Raw genomic sequence first — 20206 nt, 5'->3', positions numbered from 1 at the left:
TCCAGTATGTTGGTTATGCTATAGATTCCTCATCTGTGACTACTGTGCATGACAGCCTGACAATGTCGTTAATGTTCTTACCACTGGTCCCCTGAGCAACACGGGCCATTAGGTTAAGTGCTCGGAGTCCTCTTGTGTAACACACCCTTTTAATAAACATCTTGCTGCTTATAGTACACAGCTCGTCTCTGGCTCTATCCATCTATTGCTAAACATCTGATGGAAAACGCTGGCTAAGAGCTCCAATTCCCTTTTATTCACACAGTGGTCATGAATCTGTCTACCTCCCTGCAGCGTTCCGTAGTGTAATGTTGTCGGCAGCCAGTTCAGGTAGACTAATCGTGTTATCTCAACAAAGTGTTAAACTGCTGTGAGAACTCATTTGTTTGCCTATTCCGTGCGGTGTTTGCCTTTATGTAAATATCAGTCGGTGTGGAAGTTCCTCGCTGATCAAAGCGCCACTGTGTGAAAATAGCAACTTCTTTGTTGTGTTCTGTGTACTTTAATTCTTCGTGTCAACTTAATGACGGAACCCATTTACTAAACAGGTGCTGTGTGTTCATAGTGGTTTACTGTGGCGGGAAAAACACTGATCGCTTGTCACTTTTGACAGGCAGCGGATAAAGTTACAATGAATATTAGCTCCAGTGCTAAAATGTCGGGCTGACCCTCAGTAACTAATATCATCTGCGTCGTGACAGCGTGTGAGCCACACATTTAACATCTAATGACTGAAACAAATAGGGGAGTTCACTTAAGATGGGTTTCAGATGGCGGAGAGGTGCTCCTGACACTCGGATGCTCGCCGTGTTGACGGACTGCATTTGGTCAACATGGTGATCTGGGTGCTGAAGTTGTTGCCGTTGCTGCCTATGGAGGGCTGCTGGTACTTAGTGTCAGCACCCAGGAACCTCTGCAGCATCCATCTGCGCCACTTACGCTTAATCTCCGCCTGAACCTGAAAGAGAGGAGAGGAGGTCCGCATCCAAACAGGATGAGGAGGGGGCGGTAAGAGGGCATGACACACAAAGAGCGGGGAGAGAAAATGAGATTTAGTGACATAAAAAGGACAGTAAACATCCTGAAGAGCTGTTTTTGCTTGAATTTACTTACCTCTCCATTTAGGAAGCAGTACAGAACTGCGACAACAAAACCCTGAGGAAGAGAGAGGAGCAGATGAATACGAGCTGTTGTTGAAAAAGAATATGAGTGCGATGGTACAGCTGGGGAAACACTCAAAATGTTTGTGCATGAATAATGACGGCATGATTACGACCAACTTCAGGCCGAGACAGGAGGTTCATCATGTATATCTCCTGGGAAATTTTCCCAGGAGATATCAGTCCGAGCTAAAACGGTTATAAATTAGGAATACTTTCCATCGCTCGGCTTCCATCATTGCACTTGGCTCTCAGCGTTCACATTCACTTTAATACTCAGTAAATCAGCAGCCCCATTATTCAAGCATACAAGATTAAACATGTAGGCTAAACAAAGCATCAATTTGGGTAATCAGACAAAATGTCTTCATATTACAAAGTGGTAGTCACGTAACTTCTGCTCAATCAGAGGGCTTTTACTTGTGTTTTCTATCTGGCGACACACATTTTGCCTAAAACATAAGATTGCAATCCTTCTGTCTGACATCTGTTGTGGGAGGTTACCTGAAATGACCCGAGAATAAGATCGAACACCATCCTCACTTGCGGGTGGATGTGGTCAGGGATGAAGGCAAAAATGATGTAATTTATGCCAAAGAGAGGTATCAACAGCAGAGTAGACTTAGCCAGTCTCCTAAAAAAAAAAAGGATAATTTAATAGTGGTGCAAAATTAAAAAGTGATGCAAAGATAGAGTCAAGGGTATAACGGCAGAAAAATAATTAAGTCAATGTCAACCGATAAGAAATGAGGATAGACATGTGTGACAGTCTGCACTGAAAACCTACGAGTACTGATTGGATTCCTTTCTTCCGATGTCGGGGCAATTCATCTTCTGTCGCAAAATGCGGATTATACAGATGAAGAGGAAAAAGTTCACCTGCGGCGGAGTAAGAGACTGGTTAATGTGATTGCATTAGACAGAGCCGTTTAAGATAGGAAGAGCACGTGACTCACAAGTATGGTGACTAAAATAGGTGTTTTGATGATCCACCAGGGATTATCATCGATTATCTCCCAGCATCTGTCGGAAGAGAAGCGAGAAACAAATTATCTTAAAATAAAACACTTACTTCAGATGAAACCTTTGAACCGAGCTACAAAGGCAAGGATCAGTACAGAAACAGTAAAGGTGTCACATATCAGTTGTAACAGAGAGCTGCAGGGATGATGTACTATTTGAAGACCATCCCTAAGATTAGCATCACCTTAGTTCCCCCTGCAAAAAGCCACTGGGATTTTTTACTTGCTTTTTGGATTGATGCATAAAATAAACTCTGTGGCAAAGACAAGTTACACATTTTGTTCAGCCAGATAATCTTCACAGATCAGCACCACTTTAATGATTTCTGAAGCGTAAAAAAAAGCAATCGACAGAAGTAAAAAGCTAACATAAGGCTATAGCTGATCTACACCAGGATCTAGTGTATCTCTATGCTACACTATGTACACTATACTATAAAATTATCACTGTCAGTTCTGGTAGCCTACTGAAATTAAGACAACCTCAAGGATGCCAGTAAAATATCTACAAACAAAACATGTTCTTTCAGCTCCAAAAACTAGTACAATAAATACTTTGAATACTTTAATATATTTAAATGTGTGACTTCAAAATAGCTTAACCAAACTGAAACACATTAATTCAGTCAGAGGCTGTGTGACAGTCGTGCTAACTCACTCGGATAAGCTAGTTCACATTTAGCTGAGCTTCTGGCTTGTTTTCACCATCATGATGGTGTTAAGCAACTGCTTTGTTTTCATGGGACACTGAAATACTAACATAGCATCAAAATGATCATTTAAATCATAGGAAGGTTGTAAGAAGTAGGCAAATTTAAGCTAAGGCTAGCTATGTGAAATGTATTAGCTAGCTTAATGTGATTACATCTGCCTTGAGGGTTGTAGAACTCTCTGGACAGAGTGAATTGTCTTTACTTTTTTGGAAACAACACATCATTTTATAAAATTAAACACATTTGAAAAAGTCTGATCTTAACTTTCTTTGTACTAATATGTTGTTATGTTTTGGCTTGGCAGGGAAGTTTATCCGCAATCAAGTGTCCGACTCTTTCTTTCCGTGTTGCCCTCTAGAATGAGGTAATAACCATCAAACTGATCCAAACGTTTTTCTTCAGTGTGTAATTTGTATCTGCAAATCGACCCATTTATTAATCAGATGTACTGAATGAATACAAAAGTTACTTTAATCAACAAGATTTGAGCAAAGACGAATGGTTAGCTCACCCAAGATCATTTAAATAAGCCTTTGTAGCCACCCACGCCGAGATAAAGATGGTTGGAGCCCCTGCAAACAAGAAAATCATTTGATTTTAACATTAAAATCATTTCTATGTCAGACAGAAACTTTTAATTATGTCCACCACTCGAACAAACACCACACTGACTCAACTCCACCAAATGTGACAGTGAGCTTTGAGCATGTGTACACGTTAATCTTTTGGATGGTTTTATTGCTAAAGTAATATTACGTTTTGGGTACGCTTATCATTTTTGACTGGACTCATATGTGCTCTGTGCCAATATTGGCTCATCCTGGGTATCTGCAGGAAACTCACGGGCTTGTTTCCGCTTCCCAGCTGCCAGACACAACATCTCAGGCCTATTTATAGAGTTCTTTACTGGTGGGATGGAAAAAAGGAACATCAGAAATTTAGGGAATGATTGTTGAGTATACATTTTTGAAAAGTAGGGCCAAAATATTTTAAGATGAAAGCTCTCAAGGGCTCAGCCAATCCCTCTGGATGAATACACAGTGTATTTATTCTGATGAGAGCTGCCAACAAAAAATCCTTGTGCGGAATGTTTCTACCCATTAAAAATATCAAAAGTTCAAGTCTAAATTGTCCAGTCTCCTAAATTGGGTAGGAATTCATTTCATACAAATATTTCAATTTTCATACCTTTATTTCTGTAAAGAACTCATAACTACCCAAAGCAGGGCTCTACGACTCCATTATAACTACAAAAGCAGAGTTGCAGCTGCCTGCTGCAGCACGTAATCACAAACTGCCAGCAAGACTTATTCATATGCAGAGGGGGAAAAAAAGGGAACAGCAATTTCCTGTGCATGTATGAAGCCTCGCAAATAACTTAATTTACATATGATCATGTATGTTGTGACTGTTGAAGTAAAGAAAAAACAGACATTCAGGTTGCCTGGTGATTGCGACTTGATGGGCCTTCAATGGCGTCTGGCTGCCACTTCAGACAAATTGACAGATCAGATGTCCTTGCAATCTCTTTGCGTGAGCTCTCTGTATTCAACAACATATGGTGAAGGGGCTGGCACGTACCCCAACCAATCAGGATGTACCACCAGAAGTACTTCCTCTCAGAGAAGAAGGACACGGCCAACAGAGTGTGGAGGTAGAGGCCCTCCACCAGCAGCCAGAAGTAACTCGCCATGATGCCGTACTGGAAGAAGACCACCACCGCCTTGCAGCCCACCTGCAGGAGAACCACGACATTAGAGGCCTATTGAATCACCAGTGGATAAATGAAGCTCCGTTACAATTCAAATGATGGAGATGAATTTTGTTGCCGGCGAATGAGGCTACAGAGAGGCGGTTTTCTGTAAGTAATTAGTATTGATGACTGACTTGTAAGAAAACAATCTCGAACTTGGCAAGTCACTTGTGAAAAGCGGCAGCGAGGAGACAGTCAGTATCACATTAACAGGAGCATGATGTAATTAGAGTAAATTCTACAGGGGTAGACTGGCTCCGCTGATTATTCTAATTACGACTGCTAGACTAATTACGCCAGCAATCAAAATGTAAACTATTTGAGATTCATGATAATTTAATATCTAAAGCTCCTCACAGCATCATGGGAGGAAACCATTTCTGATTTCTGACATTAAAGTTAAATGGCGAATAGCAAGCTGATCATCTGCATTGTCTGCCAAAGTAGTCTTTAAGCTTTCTTTAAGTGAGGCCACAAGGGATACGGGTAAGCTATACAATATATTGTACCAGTAACACAAGAAGAGAGAGTCAATGATTCTTGACTTGCACTTCTATGAGGTTAGTTGGGGACTTGAGAAAAACATATATATATATATATATATATATATATATATATATATATATATATATATATAGATATATATGAAAAAAGGAAAATTGTTAGAATTACCAGCTGTTGGCGCATTGAGGGTTTCTTTCATAATTCATCTTGAAACAGTTGCTATGAGAGTTATTTTTCTTATTCGGAAAAGTGTAAAATAGTGTTTGATCAGTAACACATGTCTCTCCTCCCCCCGAGGACAGAGAACTCCACGAAGAGGCGGCCGGCTGTTTGCTTGTGAATGTGCAGAGAGCAGGATCCTCCTGTTCACCGACAATGGAACAGGAACAGGAAAAGCTACTTATTCCTGCACTCCCGGTGACGGCTGGTACTACCAGACAGGCCAAGTGAAGAAAAGCGCTTGAAGAAAGTGAAGAGGAAAAGAGAGCCGTCTCAAAAAAAAGAAGAAAGAAACGAGTTGTGCAAGTGTGGTGATGAAGAGAGGAGGAGGGGACTGTTAACTGCACGACGGACAGAAAGTCGGCTAAAACGATGGCATCCTTCCGAGGTTTACATTTCATATTTTAAGAAAAGGATTTACCAGATAATATGCTAGTTAGGACTGAGCAATATAGCCTTTAAATAATGTCGGGATTTATCAAGGATATTTCAAAATCTCCTTTAAGGCTGGCCATCAATTATATGTCCAAAATCAATACCCCTCGTTCCCCCTTTACTTTAAACCTCTACTGTGTAATATAAGTGAGAAAGATGGAAAAAAAATCATCTTTGAAAAAATGAATACTTACAATCCCTGTGGAAAAGTTACTAAAAACTGAAAAAAATTGAATAAATAATAATGTCACTGACAAATGTCAATGGGATTTTTAACGAGGTTTACTCCAGTTTGAATCCGTCTCTTTATAGGAGTAGGTTCACAGGCTGAGTTGTGCTCTTAATGCCAAGTAAACTGAACTTGAAAGTGGAGTTCCCCTATAATATGTCGCTGTCTGCAAAAGTTGTTTTTAATGCTGGGTCTAAAAACAGTTGAGAGCAGCTGTGTTTTTGGAAGTGGACAACTGTTCTGTGAACTCTGAGGAGGAAATATCCAAACTCAGCCATTAAAAATCAGCACTTAACGATAGTAAAGCAGGTGATTTACAGCCCACGGATCCAATCCTCTCTGGTAATAAAGCACTGGGTCCAGCTGGAGCCCGATCAGAGACGGTGACGTTGGTGACTTAATCAATCAAATACGAATAAATGAGCTTTAGTATATACAACTCTTCCCTGTGCAGTAGCTTATCAAACTCTTTATCTTAACCTAGCACTTATGCCGTTTTCATATTGTTGCTATGATCATGTTGTCGGGTGATTAAAGACAGATATGAAAACTGGTGATGGTGATTTATTGACAAAGCTCTCTGTGGTTTGGTAGGCTTAATGTTCAGCAAACAGGACCTCTCACAACATCCTGCTCGTCTGGTGAATGAGGGAAAGCCGTCTCAGGAGTGGAAGGATCTTTGGCAAACACTGCTGCACCCAGAGGTGCCCGAGCACTCGTACGTTAAGTAAACTCAGAGACAAAGCATCAGAGTCAGTAAAGTCTGAGTGAGTAATTAAATAGATGCATTTTTGTCTCAGCCAAGGACAGGAACAGCTCGTACATCACATGCGGGAGTTGACTTGATCTGCGGGACTTTTGATTATGCAGGGAAGAAAATCAATAAAACACTCGGCTCGTCTAATAAAACGGACAAGTTGGCGAGCGCGCGGCGTACTCACAGATGACTGGCAATTGTCTGTCTCGCCGACGTCGTACAGAACCACGTCCTTGATGAAAACAGCCGCGGCTTTCAGTATGAAAGACACAAACAGATGCATGTGGATGTAGTTTCTCGTGCAGTGAAGCTTCCTGTGAAAGCAGATAAATGAACGGTTAGATGATCTGAATCAAGAAGGATAAGCAAGAACTCTGATGAAGTCCGTCTGGTTAGACATCAGAAAGGAAATGCTTGCTTGAGCTATCGTTAAAATCATCTGATAAAGTGCGTGTTTACTGCACCAAAGCATGCAATCAGCATCAATATCAAGAAAATGTTGACCACAAACATTCACAGAGAGAATGTGTGCTTTAGCTGAGAGGAGATGTCGTTGTAAACACTTAGTCTGCTGTTACCTAAATGTCAAGTTGAACCCTGCAATTTCAAAAGAAGCTACGTGTATGCTGCATAGTTTATACGGATGTCATTTTCCAGTGAAACATGTATTCATCAGGCAGATACAAATGTAAAAAAAACAAACAAAAAAAACAGACTTGATATTCAGCACAAAGGTAAACAAGAACAAATCAGGGGTTTTGCAGAGAAAATGTCACTCGAGTAAATTCCGTCTTCTGGGTGTTCCTCGAACAAATGCCTTCTCAGTGAGGTTATGATCGGGGGGTTGAGCTGTGTAAACCCATCAGGGTGCGATGACACAAAGCATCAACCAGCTGCCTGAACACGGCGTCTGCAGCCGAACATAAACAGTAAGTGCTTCTCACATCCTGTGTCTCTGCTCGAGAGTCCAAACCAATGGCATTTTATGAGCCAGAGGAGCAAACACATAGTTTGTTGTTTGGCCCGTAACGCACAAATACTCTAAATGCAAACACAGCGAGCGAAGACTGTGTCGTTTGCGAGAACCCATACACACACCGACCACTTACACTTATTCTGATGATCAGTGCTGTGCCATGCCAACATGCACACACACTTTTTCTTTGCAACCCCAGGACTAAAGGTCAAAAGGGAACATGCTGTTGAACAGAAGCCTGTAAGTGGTTTCGCTTTATGACTGCTTGCAGCTCTGACTGCTTTGTTTGAGAAGTGTCGCAACAGCAGATAATGTCAAAACGGGACGTCTTATCCCACAAGAACTGGCAAGAGTCACATTACTGTGTGAAAAACACTGTAAAACCTCTATAAAATGCAGGAAGCGCGGTTGCGAAATGAGAGATCGACAGGGTTTTATCGCTCTAAATGATGGAAAAAAAGGTGTCTGATTGTCTTTGCGAAGGCACATTAAGTCGTATTTTGATGGATCTGCTTACCGAAAGAGACACAGTATGATGATGGCGACGGTCAGAGAAATGAGCGACACGCTGTGACCGATGGTGTAACCAACTTTGATGGTGTCGAAGAATTCCCCCTGCAAAAAAAACAAAACAAAACAGTTTCACTGACTGAAAACAGCTCATCTGGCATCAAACTTGAAGCCCCAGCAGACATAGCAGCACGGGAGTGGAGGAGTTTCTTAACCCTGGTTGCCATACTGACCGTATTATCATCCATGGTGCTGTTGGGATTGTATCCACAGTCCATTATGTAGGAGTCTATGCTGATCGAGGTCCAGCCATCCTCAGTGCAGGTCTTTGACAGGTTACCTAATGAGCAGAGGGACAGAGGGAGTATGACAGAGTCCGCCTATTTGCTGTGACAGATTCAAAGTGTTTCCATTACCAGTCATTATCATAATATTGTGGGTACGTATGTGTCGGAAGGAAAGGGGCGGGGTGTACCGTGCTGTACTCAGCCACAAGGCAAAACTTCTCCTGCATTACTCGCACTTAATTCATCACACCGAGATGCATACGTCTCTCTGGAATACTCCCAAATACTAAAAGGAAATGGAAGGAATGACTGAAGGGGATCAGTCGTCCCACCGGCTCAGAGATGCTGGGACAGTTCCCATGTGTATTTGCCTCCATCTGTTTCTTAATCACTCTCAGGCTGAACACAGACACACACACACACGCACGCACGCACGCACACACGCACACGCGCGCGCACACACACACACACACACACACACACACACACACAGTCAAGCAGAGGGATATTTTTACTCGGGCCTGCCCATGGGGGCAGAAGTGAAAGGTCCAAGTGCATTAGACTGGCCATAAAGAGAGCAGAGGTCACTTTCATCTGCCAGGAGATTGAGGGGGCAGAGTAGAGCTCATTAGAGGACAGCACAGTGCTGTACATAAGACTTGAGCTCAGGAGAAAAGAGAAGGGTAGACTAGAACTCAGTGGAGTGTTACAGCCAGAATAAAATGTTGGCAGTTAATATTTCTGATTACTACTGATAAATCCACATGCGTACATGTAGTGGGCCTACGATTTGACATTTTTTACAAAACTTCACATCACATCACGTTCACATTACAAGTTCATGACCTGGCTTCTGTGTCAGGAGGCAGAGGGGGCGAGGGTGAACTTAAGCGAGAAAAATGCTAAGCCAGTGACCACAGTTCATGACTTTGTTTCAACGTTTGTAAGTCTGAAACCACTGGAGGCCTCAGCACTCTCCTGTTGTATCAGCAGCAACAAAATACATATTATTTGATGGGAAGTTTTCCCTCACCCTGACTAAGTAGTTTTTTTAATCTGAACTTAACCTGATCATAAACACTGCCTTTACAACACTGAAAAATTGAACATAAAGAAATGTAAAGTTTCAACATGTCTGTGGGTTGCAGAAACATACGCTGCCAACATTTATCATGCCAATTTGGTTGCTTTGAAGAGTGCAGAGCTCTGATGCCTCAGATCAATGTAGCAGAGCATAAAAGATCAGTAGTTTAGAGTAGAACAGAGTAGAGCGGAGTAAAGAGTTCTGTAGAGTATTGCAGACTTGAGCTCAGTTAAAAAGAGTAGAGCAGTGTAGAGCTCAGTTGCATAGAACAGAGTTCCGTAAAAAGCACAGTAGTCAAGAGCTCGGTAGAGTACAGCAAGGTAGATCTCCACAGAGCTCAACTACAGTGCAGTAAAGCTGCTCTACTCTACTCAGTAGACAAGAGCTCAGTATACAGTGGAGTGGACTAGCACATTAGAGTACTAGAGCTCAGTAGACTAGACTGGAGCAGAACCCTGGAGATAACAGCCCAATATGGTATTGTAGCTCGAGCTCAGTAGAACAGACAAGAACAAATAGTACAGATTGAATGAGTGGATTAAGAGACAACTAAATAAATGAATGGGCTTTGCACATCCATGTCTCTCCCTTGCATCACATATACAGCCGGCCAGAGTAATTGTTCAAAGAGCAATCCCAGTGAGTGTGCATCACTTCACCAGTTGAAATGGGTGTTTAAGATCCGCAACTCTCACCCTTCCCATTAACTCGCGTGTCCCATTCCTTTAGATAAAGGCTGAGATGCCAAATAATGTGGCAATAAATAATGCAAACATTGACAGATGAAGTTATGAAATGGACTAGAGTACATACGAGCAATTCACAACAATACTCGCTGTTAATCAAATTCCTTTAATGATAGAGTTTTGCCATCAGATGATATCACTTCTTGTAGAGCTAGAAGAGAGGAGACTTAGAAGTAAATGCATCATTGTTCCGATTGGACGAGAATCATTACCAAGATCAAAGACCCCTCTTACAACATCCATGAGGTGTATCTCATTGTGCAACCAGCAGTGAGAAGCACGGGCTGACATCTCTGCAGTTGTGCTCTTATTGTGTAATATTTATTTGGAGCATTTCCTAATCTCCTTTGCTGTCATTAAAGAAAGAAAGCTGCGTGTGCTGGCCACAAATTAATCCTCGCGCTGAATGCCGCTATAGATATCTAAATGTGGGACATTCCTCACATTTCCCAACCGTATCGCTCCACAGCCGCTATCAAATCAAGGCCGAGTTGGGAAATGACCAACAATCCAGAGTCTTAGAATGTATTTGGCATTAAAATATGGTCAGCTCACGAATACCTGAGTGGCGTATTGCAGAGAAGACGGAGGCTTAGCTTCCTCAAACAACATGACGAGACACAAAGGGGGTGATAAGCCCCTGCTGTTTCAGCCCATGCCACCGCTGGATCTGGCTTGTTTGAGGGATTGCCAGAAGAATGCTTTCATCATCCCCCAAAACATGACTGCAAGGATTTTCAGTGTCGTGCACAACAACGAGGAGAGCTCAAACGAGTTAATCATCCTGTCATTGTTTTAACTTCCAGGCTTCTTTTTTTGAAATCTTGGATTTTCTGTCAGTTCAAGCTTTATTCTTCCTGATTACATGCAGATTCTTATTAGAATGCAATGATTAGCTGCGACTGAGTGTTATGGCTTGTAGGTGAAAGCATTGACAGCCAGGCACTCTGTCAGTCTGAGCTTGCAAATAGGGTGTTTTTGAATGAGATGAATGACTGTGTGTTTGTGTTTGAGCTACTAGGTAAAGAGTTCATGAGAATGCCAACTCTATCTCAACTAAATTTATGACTTGGCCCTGGATCTCAGTGGCGCCATGTTTCGTAACGCTTGTTTTTTTGTGCGTGAGGCTTATAAAATGAATGGCTCGGGATGTGTCAATAACTTCTTTCACAACCCGCTGACAGTGAATACCTCTGAAAAGAAGAGAGAGGGGTACTTTTTTTGGCATCGCAAAAAGGAGCACTGAACGATGACACGTCATATGTCTCTTTACCTCTGAAACCCTTTCAAAATAAAATGAATAAACTGGTAAATGTACAGCGATCAGGCTGCACAAACAGAGCTGCTGAGCTTAGCTCCTACAGTGCTCACATTTGGGGATAAAAGGTTCTCACCCGACAGCAACAGTAATTTACAATGCACATAATCCCAGACCGTTCATCATCCTTTAATTAAGTCCTCCTTACATGGCCTGAGAGCAGAGATGGTTTAACCCACAGAGACCTGTGCGGATTTGTTGATTTACTACATAACTGATGTCAGTGCAGCAAAGGTCGCTTACAATCCCTGCTCTTTTTTTTTGGTTAAGGCCCCTTAGCTTCATCTTAGTCCCCCACACAGTGGTGGCCTGTTGATCCTTTGACATGTCAGTGAAATTTACCTCATGCCTTCAACCCCACAAATCTGGTGATTCTTCATCTCTTTTCCCAGGAGTGCTCTCTTATCTCCCATCTGGGTCACATCACAGCTTCCCAGAAAACCCCTTTCCTGCGCAGCGTGCCTTCACATGCTGAGGATAACTCACTGGTTTGAGTTTCCTGAAGAGGATGAGGAAGATACTGGTGGGATTACAGGGGCAGGGACCTCATCAGAGGCACTCCGGTTTGTAATGTTTGCAAACATATGTAACTTTATACTTAAAATGAAGGCACAGGTAATAGAACACATATGGATCAAGTTTGTGAAATTGTTCAAGTGCACTGAAAATGTCCCCGACCTATCAGGTGTCACACACGCAACCAAAGACAGGTGGTTATGCAGCTTTATACACTTAAGTGCAGCTCGGGGTACATTTTTCTTTCCAACTCGCCGGAGCCCAAGAGAGTAGAAACCGTGCTTGCCCCAAAAGCGACAAGCTTTCTGTTTTGTTTGAGTTTCTGTTGCTCCATCATGTAATTGTTACTGTGGTTACAGCTTGCCTGTTCGTGCCAATTTCAGACATGTACAGTGTAGACAACTGAAAATGTACATGTTCTACACACATAATTAAAATATATGTATATTCATATATTAAATCACTTATTTTTCTTACACTATATTTAATGATTTTTACACTATATTTACACTAAAAGACCTGTAAAAGCAGCATGTCAATTGATGACAATGACATCAATTAGCATTCATTTGGAGTCATGTTTCTAGCTACCTGATGAATCTAAGTCCCATATACATTCTCCTTTTAGCTCTGTTTTGGTCTCCATCAGCCAGTGACGGAAATGTCTGGCTTTTGCTTTTTTCCTTATGCTTGGACGAATACATTTGTTTGCCGTTCGCTGCTGACAGGTAGCATCAGAGCCTTCTTGCCACTAGGGGGCCAAGACAGAGGGGAAAAGAACATGAGCCTACAGTAAATAATGTTTAACATATATCAAAATATTCAATAAATCGTTTGCATAATTCTCTGTGGATTCGTCACCTCAGTTGACACAGTACACTAAGCCATCTGATACAACGTAAATATCAAAAACATTAATTATAGTTATAGCTTATCAAAGAACTACAGCAGTGGTTTCTAAATGTTAATTACAAGCTGCTTCGACACGAATAAAGGCACATTTCTCAAGGCTCTAAGTTGAAATTGAGGCCTCTCTGCCAGCTGAATGCAAACAAACAACTTAATCAACTCCGTGTGGTAATTAATGGCGGGTGGAGATATATGGGAAACTCACAGGGGAACTACTGTACAAACATACAATTCAGCCAATAAATTCTCATGAGAGCGGTTTCCTTCCCCTGCCATAATTAGTATCACTTCCCTGTGAGGCTTCTCATGCATCAAAGGGTGAAGAACACACAGAATGTGTCCTTGATTTTATTTACCTTTTTGTGACTCAGCTGTGCCATGTGTTCTGAATTTCACTATATTCTGTCTGATATATGACACGGAGTGCCAGGAAAGATTGAAAGAGCAGGTGACATCATGACATCACCAGTATGAGCGGCTGAGATGCTCAGCGTACTTCATAATTCCTATTTATGGTCTCAAATATGGAGCGTGATGATACTGACAAAGACACAACAGCAGGGGATGATTGGACAGGGAGTAACAAAGGGGGGAGGCGAAAAGGAATCGTTCTGTATCGACAGAAATAGGTTCATTAAAGGGTATGCTGAGTATCGCAGTAATTGATTTTCTTGCTCCTCTTTGCAGCATAACAGGCTTTAAGGAGCACAACACTGACATTTGCAGAATTTTTAGCAAACATCCGGCTCTTTAGCAGCTAAATGCTCTGCCTAGTTCACTCGCCACAGTGGCTTTTACCTCTGTCTGTCATCTAAGCAGGTAGCTAGCAGAATATTTTCAGAGTTTGTTCACAGAAACCGGACAAAAAATATATATAAAAGGGCACCAGATGTGGTGGAGCACCAACATACAGAAAGGTTCTCTGCACTTATAGTGAATCAGTTGAAAACCCTGGCTCAGATTTATATGCAGCAGCTGTGGCTCATCTGGGAGAGAGAGTGCCCCATTTACAGAGGCTGTGTCCTATCTAATAAAGCCATAAAAAGACCCCCCCCAAAATATATATATTTTTTTATTCTGTAGATATATATATATATATATATATATATATATACATGCAGATTATGTATCTCAGATTAGTATAGTTTAACCACTGTACCTGTGTTATAAATACACACAGAAATATTTTCTATGTATTGTTTTGTAAGGCAGTGACCTCTACTGGCCATAGCAATTATAACAGCAGCAAAGGAGGAAGTCAGGTGAAGTGATATAGAAGAGTGACAGTCAGCAGAGGGAGGAAGATGGCGTGAACAGTAGGTTCCATGTGAAACCAAATGTCAAAATTGAGTCACTTTAACCAACTAACGTCATTAACGTTGTGTCACGTACAAGACGTAACTAAATTTAAGTAACATCAGAAATGTACTTATTTTAACCCCAACCACGATGTTTTCCTAAACTCAACCAAGTTGTTTTAGTGCCTGACCAAAGTCCAACCTTAAGACAAAGCCCCGGTACACCTGTTGCTGCTACACTGCAACAGTCATGCTGTTTTGGGAACCGTGACATATGTCATTTAAGGAGTCACTTGTAATCAACATAGTCAGTCATTTATGTATGACGTTGATTTAACCAGTTAGAGGCCAACTAATGATCTAGCATATAGGGCAGTCTATATGGCACTGCAATAGTCCCCTCCCATTTTCAAATATAGATTCAGAATTAGATTTTTCTTCTCTCTAAACCATGCACACATCGTGGTATGGAATATGAACATAAAACAAAACCATAGTACAACGGTAAACAACAGATCCCCAGCACAAGCCAAGTTGTTTAAAGAGAGGCAGAACATTACTCAGAAATGCACCTAGTGTACACACTATCTTTGGTTTATCAGTATGTAATAACTGTATACGTTTGAGCATAGATGGATGATTTGCAAAGTACCCTGGCAGGTACTTCCTTCAGTTATCACCAATGCTTGTGTTTTCACACAGAACATGATTTTCATCCCCTAGCCAACTCTCATTCCATCAAGTACAAAATCCTTCATCCCTTTCCAGACCTTTTTATCATCCAGTTGTATTAGAAATTCTGCCACTAGAAACTCAGAGATAACAAATAGCCAGAGCGTACCTCTTATATTCACAAAGTAACTATTGTACAAACTCAGGGTCTCTCTAAATTCACCAAATATATATCACATGATGGTATACTCTAGTTTATAATGCCACTTTAAAGGTTTCAGAGTGCTGCTTTAAAAGATCATTTTAGCAGAAGTGGCATTATAAAGTAATTCTGGAGAAAGTTGATTATTGAGTCCCATTCCCAGATCATCAAATACCAATGCTCTGGGTAAATGTCCGACAACAAAGACACAATTTGGTATTCGATTTTGATTGGTAAACTTGTCCGATATTAACTTGGATTGACACCAGCCATCGCAATCCTGGAAAACGATGAGTGGTTGCAGATGATGGAGGGAGGGGACTGATTGAACGAGACTCAAAAAATCAACTATCTTTCTGCAGAGAGTCACATAGTGTTGCTTTAACCTCTGCTCTTTTGCAGGTTTCGGCCATTCGATATTATATCTCTGAAGAAAAACCACATTAATCTAATGTTTGCGGAGCAGCACACACACAGGAACACATGCAAAACCTATTTTTCAGACTTGATTCTTACGAGTAGGAGCGTCCCCTGAGAAGTAGAAGAGATATTTGGGGCAGGGGATGGTGACCACCTGTCCGACGTCGGCGCTGGGCCAGCAGGTGATCTTGTCCCACGTCCCACTGCAACCTGCAGCAGAGCAGAGCAGCAGAACCAGAGAGACAAACAACATAAGAGGACGACACAGAACAACTTTTTTGATTTTTATTAACAGTAAACGTCTAACTCAAGCTGCTGTGGGGTGACAAAGAGCAAGCTGCTCTGAGCCCTGGAGTTCCCATGGCAGCCAACGTGCTGCCGCAAGTCAGCTGGGTCAATAGCAGCGGATGACCTGAGTTAACACGCTGCCACCATGACTAATAAAACAGCCTCCTGTCATTTGAATTCAAAATACCACTGTGGCTTGTTTGGTCTTGGGACGCAGAATCAGGTTAAATCCACAGCTGCTCACCTTTAGTGGGTGATTTCTGCAGCATCACCCTGAGGATGTGGCAGCAGTTACATTTGATGGAATCTATAGGAAGCATCTAAATCAAAAAGATAATGAGTGTTTAATTCCCTTTGTTCATTGTGAAAAAAGGTTTTGATGAATGATGATGCTTTGAAGTAAACAGAGTCTCGTGATACCTGCAGTTAGGATCAACAAGGTTTCGGTTGCACACAGAGGTAATAGAGACTCATTGAAGCCAAATGATCTCTCAGTCAAACATAATTATGAGCTGCGTGCTGCGAGCACGCACCACCCCACTTAGCTCCATCAGCAATAAATCGAAACAACAAATCAATTAAGTGGGTTTCATTACTGCCCGCTCACTGCTGCAATTTTTTTCAATAGTGTATAATGAAACTCTAAAGGGACATTCCATCTATTAGAAAGTTTACATTGAAAATGAACCGAGGCACATGTGACAGGGAGGCTGGTGCCCAACCATGCAGGCTGTAATGTAAAGCCAGAGGCGAGGTTTGGACAGCTTCTGTTGTCTCACGAGCGTCGTCGTGTCACGTTGATCAGAACCTGCGTGTGGATTAGGCAATTTATAACAAATAACCGCTGCACGTAGCCTACCTGTTGTTCTGTTCTCAATCTGAGCCTCACACGTGTCCCTCTCCTTGTCGATTTCCTTCATCATGTCACACATCTGGTTCTGCACGGAAAACACCTGTGAAGACATTTCACACGTTTTCTGTTTCTCTCTTCAGGCCACGGTGACACACACACACATCACACATCATCATCTGTCTGTTAGTGCAGCGCAGATGGCTGCATGAGTTATACAGTGCGAGCTCTCTCGACGGTGCCACGCAGCTCAATGCGAACCCATCTATTGAGATGAGCTGACCCGGGCTCCCATTAATCTCTCCACCCGACACACGTGGCAGACACAAAATCAATCTTTTGATCGTCATATTCCTCAGATTTGCATGCGCCGGTTTGGAACCTTCGGCCGTGAATTGGTTCAGCGTGAAGATGAACCCATGAGTGTTTGCCACCAGAGAATATAGGACGGGAAGATTTATAGCTGTTACTTAGGTGGATGAGTCTCCTCTCCGTGGGCATTAATCAGACTAGTAGTATGTGGCTATTGTTAGCCACAAAATGAGCCCATACGAGTCCAGCCTCTCCCCTCACACAAGGTGACTCCCCCATTTAGGTTATGATTTATGTCACTCCTCAGGCTACGCAGGACGTCCTGGACGTTACTTCACCGGACTACGACTGGAGAAGACGCTGTCAGTGATGGATCGGCGCTGCCTGAAGCGATCTAAGTTGGAATATCAGGGGAAAACTTACCGTACTCCATCATCACAGTCATGGTTATGATCATGAGCATCATTTTTACCCTCTCCACCATCCATTTTGCTTTGCTTCTTTCCCACCACAAGGACTCTGAAACGGTTTGTGAGTGTGTGTACAAATGCAGATGTAAAAGCCAGTATGCTATTCTAAGGGCTGTGACCTCCAGCTGAATTCCAGCATGAATCATACGTGCTTCTCTACAGGAGACAGCTGAGGATAAGGGCGCTGGAGACCAGAGACAGACACAGGAGGGGATTGCCATGGTGTCCTGAAGGGAGACCCACACTGCTCCTGCTAATTCACTTTAAAGGTGCACTGTGTGGTTATGGGAAAGACATTTGAATCAGAAGAGGCTTGTGGGGGTTTTTTTTATGCCTGAACACCTTAAAAGGACAACACAATTTTCATCCCGTTTTACCGTTTTTATTTGTCGGACCCTGCCACCTGTCCAGCTTCAAACGGTGTTCTGGGGAGCTTATTTTCCTCGATTATTCAGTTATGGAAAAGATACATACGTCAGAGTTTGTATTTTTACCTCACTAATATTGTAAATGTTTACATTCTGAGTATTTTGTTCTCCAACACTACATTGTCCACCTCTAACCTTTGTCATGAAAGGGGACATTAAGACATAATGCCGCTCGAAGGCGATCACAGTCCGGCTGAGTGTCTTGTTTTGGTGGCAAATGTCATTTAAAGGCAACAGGTTTCGCCTGAGGCGCCTGTGGAATAGAGGGGTATTGGCTGTTGACACACCAAGCAGAGGCTGGTGTGGTGATGATGTAAGAGGGAGTAATTGTTGATGTTAAAAACCTTTAGAAAAAAAAACACACGCAATTTTAGACAAAGACATATATATATATATATATATATATATATATGTATATATATATATATATATATATATATATATATATATATATATAAACTACCAAATCACATCCACCCTCCATCACTCCACACATGTTGACGGGAGGATGAACACAGCTCCACGCTGGTGCGTCCTGCATCCAAAGCTGCTTCATGCGCCTCAACTTAAACGTGCAGGCGACGCTCTGCCCGCATCCTCACATTATTACGAATCATGCGAGCAAGTGACGCACACCTGAAAACAAGACCAACTTCAAGTCATGAGGAGAAAGTGGTGAAATGTACTCACGGGTCGCAGCAACATGCAGCAGAGAAGCATGGACATGCTCTTTGAAACCTGCACCAACATGTCCTTCAGAGAGGCTGACCCGTTCCAAAAAACAAACAAACAAAAAAATTAAAAAATGAAGACAGATTTTATGACGTGAAAGAAATGCGCTGATAATCCTCCGCAGGTTAGTTTGGATCCACTTGCTGACTCTGTGCCTTTCTTGCGCTCTGGGTGAAGTGAATTTCTCCGCTCCTGAAATCTTCCTCCTCCTCCTCCTCCCCCTCCTCCTCCTCCTCCTCCCACTCGGGCTTTACCTTGAACAATCAACAAGTAACCAATGGAGGATCATCTGTGGACGTCAGTGGGTGAGGGCGTCGACACGAAGCCACAAAGAGAGAAGGAAGCCGTGTCCGCGAAGTGAAATAAAGACACGACTGAGCCTTTGTTTCATTTTCTATGGCATGTTTCCGAAATGCAAAAACATGTTATCATGTCAGAAAGCCCTCTTGAGATACCTTGTAACATGCATACATATTTAGGTTATTATGCCATCTTTACACAATATGGAGGAATTTCTGCTGCAGGAAAGAACGAGGAACCATTCTCTCATGTGATACGGAGCTCCTCTGCCACAGAAATTACTGGAAAGACTGAATCTACCTGGAAGTGGGGCGACTGAAATAAAGCCATAAACTTAATCAAGTCCTTCTTTGTTACCAATCAGCTACATGAAGCAAAGTTTTTTTTTTTCTTCCTACACTTAACTTTACATCTCCAGTATTAAAGGTGCACTATGTAAGAAGTGGCCACCTGTCAAACTCACACTCGAAACTTCACCAGCAAGACCACGCCAAGTTTTACTGTTTAAAGTAGTTCATTTAAATAGGTGGGAAACGTTGGAGAGGATAGTAAAGAGGGGTCGGCGTGGTTGGATGAGGGAAAGGGGTCCGAGGTCGGCGGATGAAAAGGGGGTTTCGAGTGGGACTGCAAATTTGCCGGAACGTCTAGGAACCGGGGGGTGGTTGAGACTCAGAGTGGTGACAAGTCTCGATGGGCGCACGTCCTAATAGGCGTAGCTTCATCTTCCCCCTCTTTGTTCCCCTGTTTTGTAATATCCTCTTGCTGTTGGACGGCGGTGATCCTATGAGGAAGGATAGTGGGGAAAGAGAGGGTCTGAGGGTGAGGGTTATAAGAACTTGAGATGAACAGGAAAGAGATGGCTTGTCTTACCTATACGGATCAGAGCGGCGGAGGTGGTTGAGCTGATTAGGCGCAGGTGGTTTGATTGGCTGGACCTGGGTTGCAAATCGGCAAGAGGGGTGGCGCGGTCCGGTTCCTGAACCTTAGTTATAATAACTCCATAAATAGGGGGCAGCATGTCGCCCAAGTATAAGCGCTAATTGTAGCTGCTGTTAACTAGTTAGCTATAATAATAATAATAATAACTGGGTAACTG

At 42.4% G+C, this 20206-nt stretch overlaps 1 protein-coding gene and 1 long non-coding RNA gene across 2 annotated transcripts; one reads left to right on the top strand and one right to left on the bottom strand.

The window, feature by feature from the left end:
- Positions 1-766: 766 nt before the first annotated feature.
- LOC115571892 (vasoactive intestinal polypeptide receptor-like) lies at positions 767-18988 on the bottom strand. The gene is made up of 13 exons (XM_030401517.1): positions 18769-18988; positions 16878-16971; positions 15827-15940; positions 8512-8618; positions 8286-8383; positions 6977-7106; positions 4477-4630; positions 3407-3467; positions 2117-2183; positions 1948-2039; positions 1665-1794; positions 1114-1155; positions 767-958 (listed from the first exon to the last, which is right to left on the bottom strand). The coding sequence occupies exons 1-13, from the start codon at positions 18826-18828 to the stop codon at positions 767-769; spliced, it is 1341 nt and encodes a 446-aa protein (XP_030257377.1). The 5' UTR covers positions 18829-18988.
- LOC115571893 (uncharacterized) lies at positions 4628-6588 on the top strand. The gene is made up of 2 exons (XR_003982002.1): positions 4628-4756; positions 5455-6588. It is a non-coding gene; the product is annotated as an uncharacterized LOC115571893 (long non-coding RNA).
- Positions 18989-20206: the final 1218 nt, after the last annotated feature.

Source organism: Sparus aurata, chromosome 21 (genome assembly GCF_900880675.1).
Source record: "Sparus aurata chromosome 21, fSpaAur1.1, whole genome shotgun sequence".
Classification (NCBI taxonomy): domain Eukaryota; kingdom Metazoa; phylum Chordata; class Actinopteri; order Spariformes; family Sparidae; genus Sparus; species Sparus aurata.
Note: the sequence above shows the minus strand (reverse complement) of the source record. Positions and strands in the feature narration are given on the sequence as shown.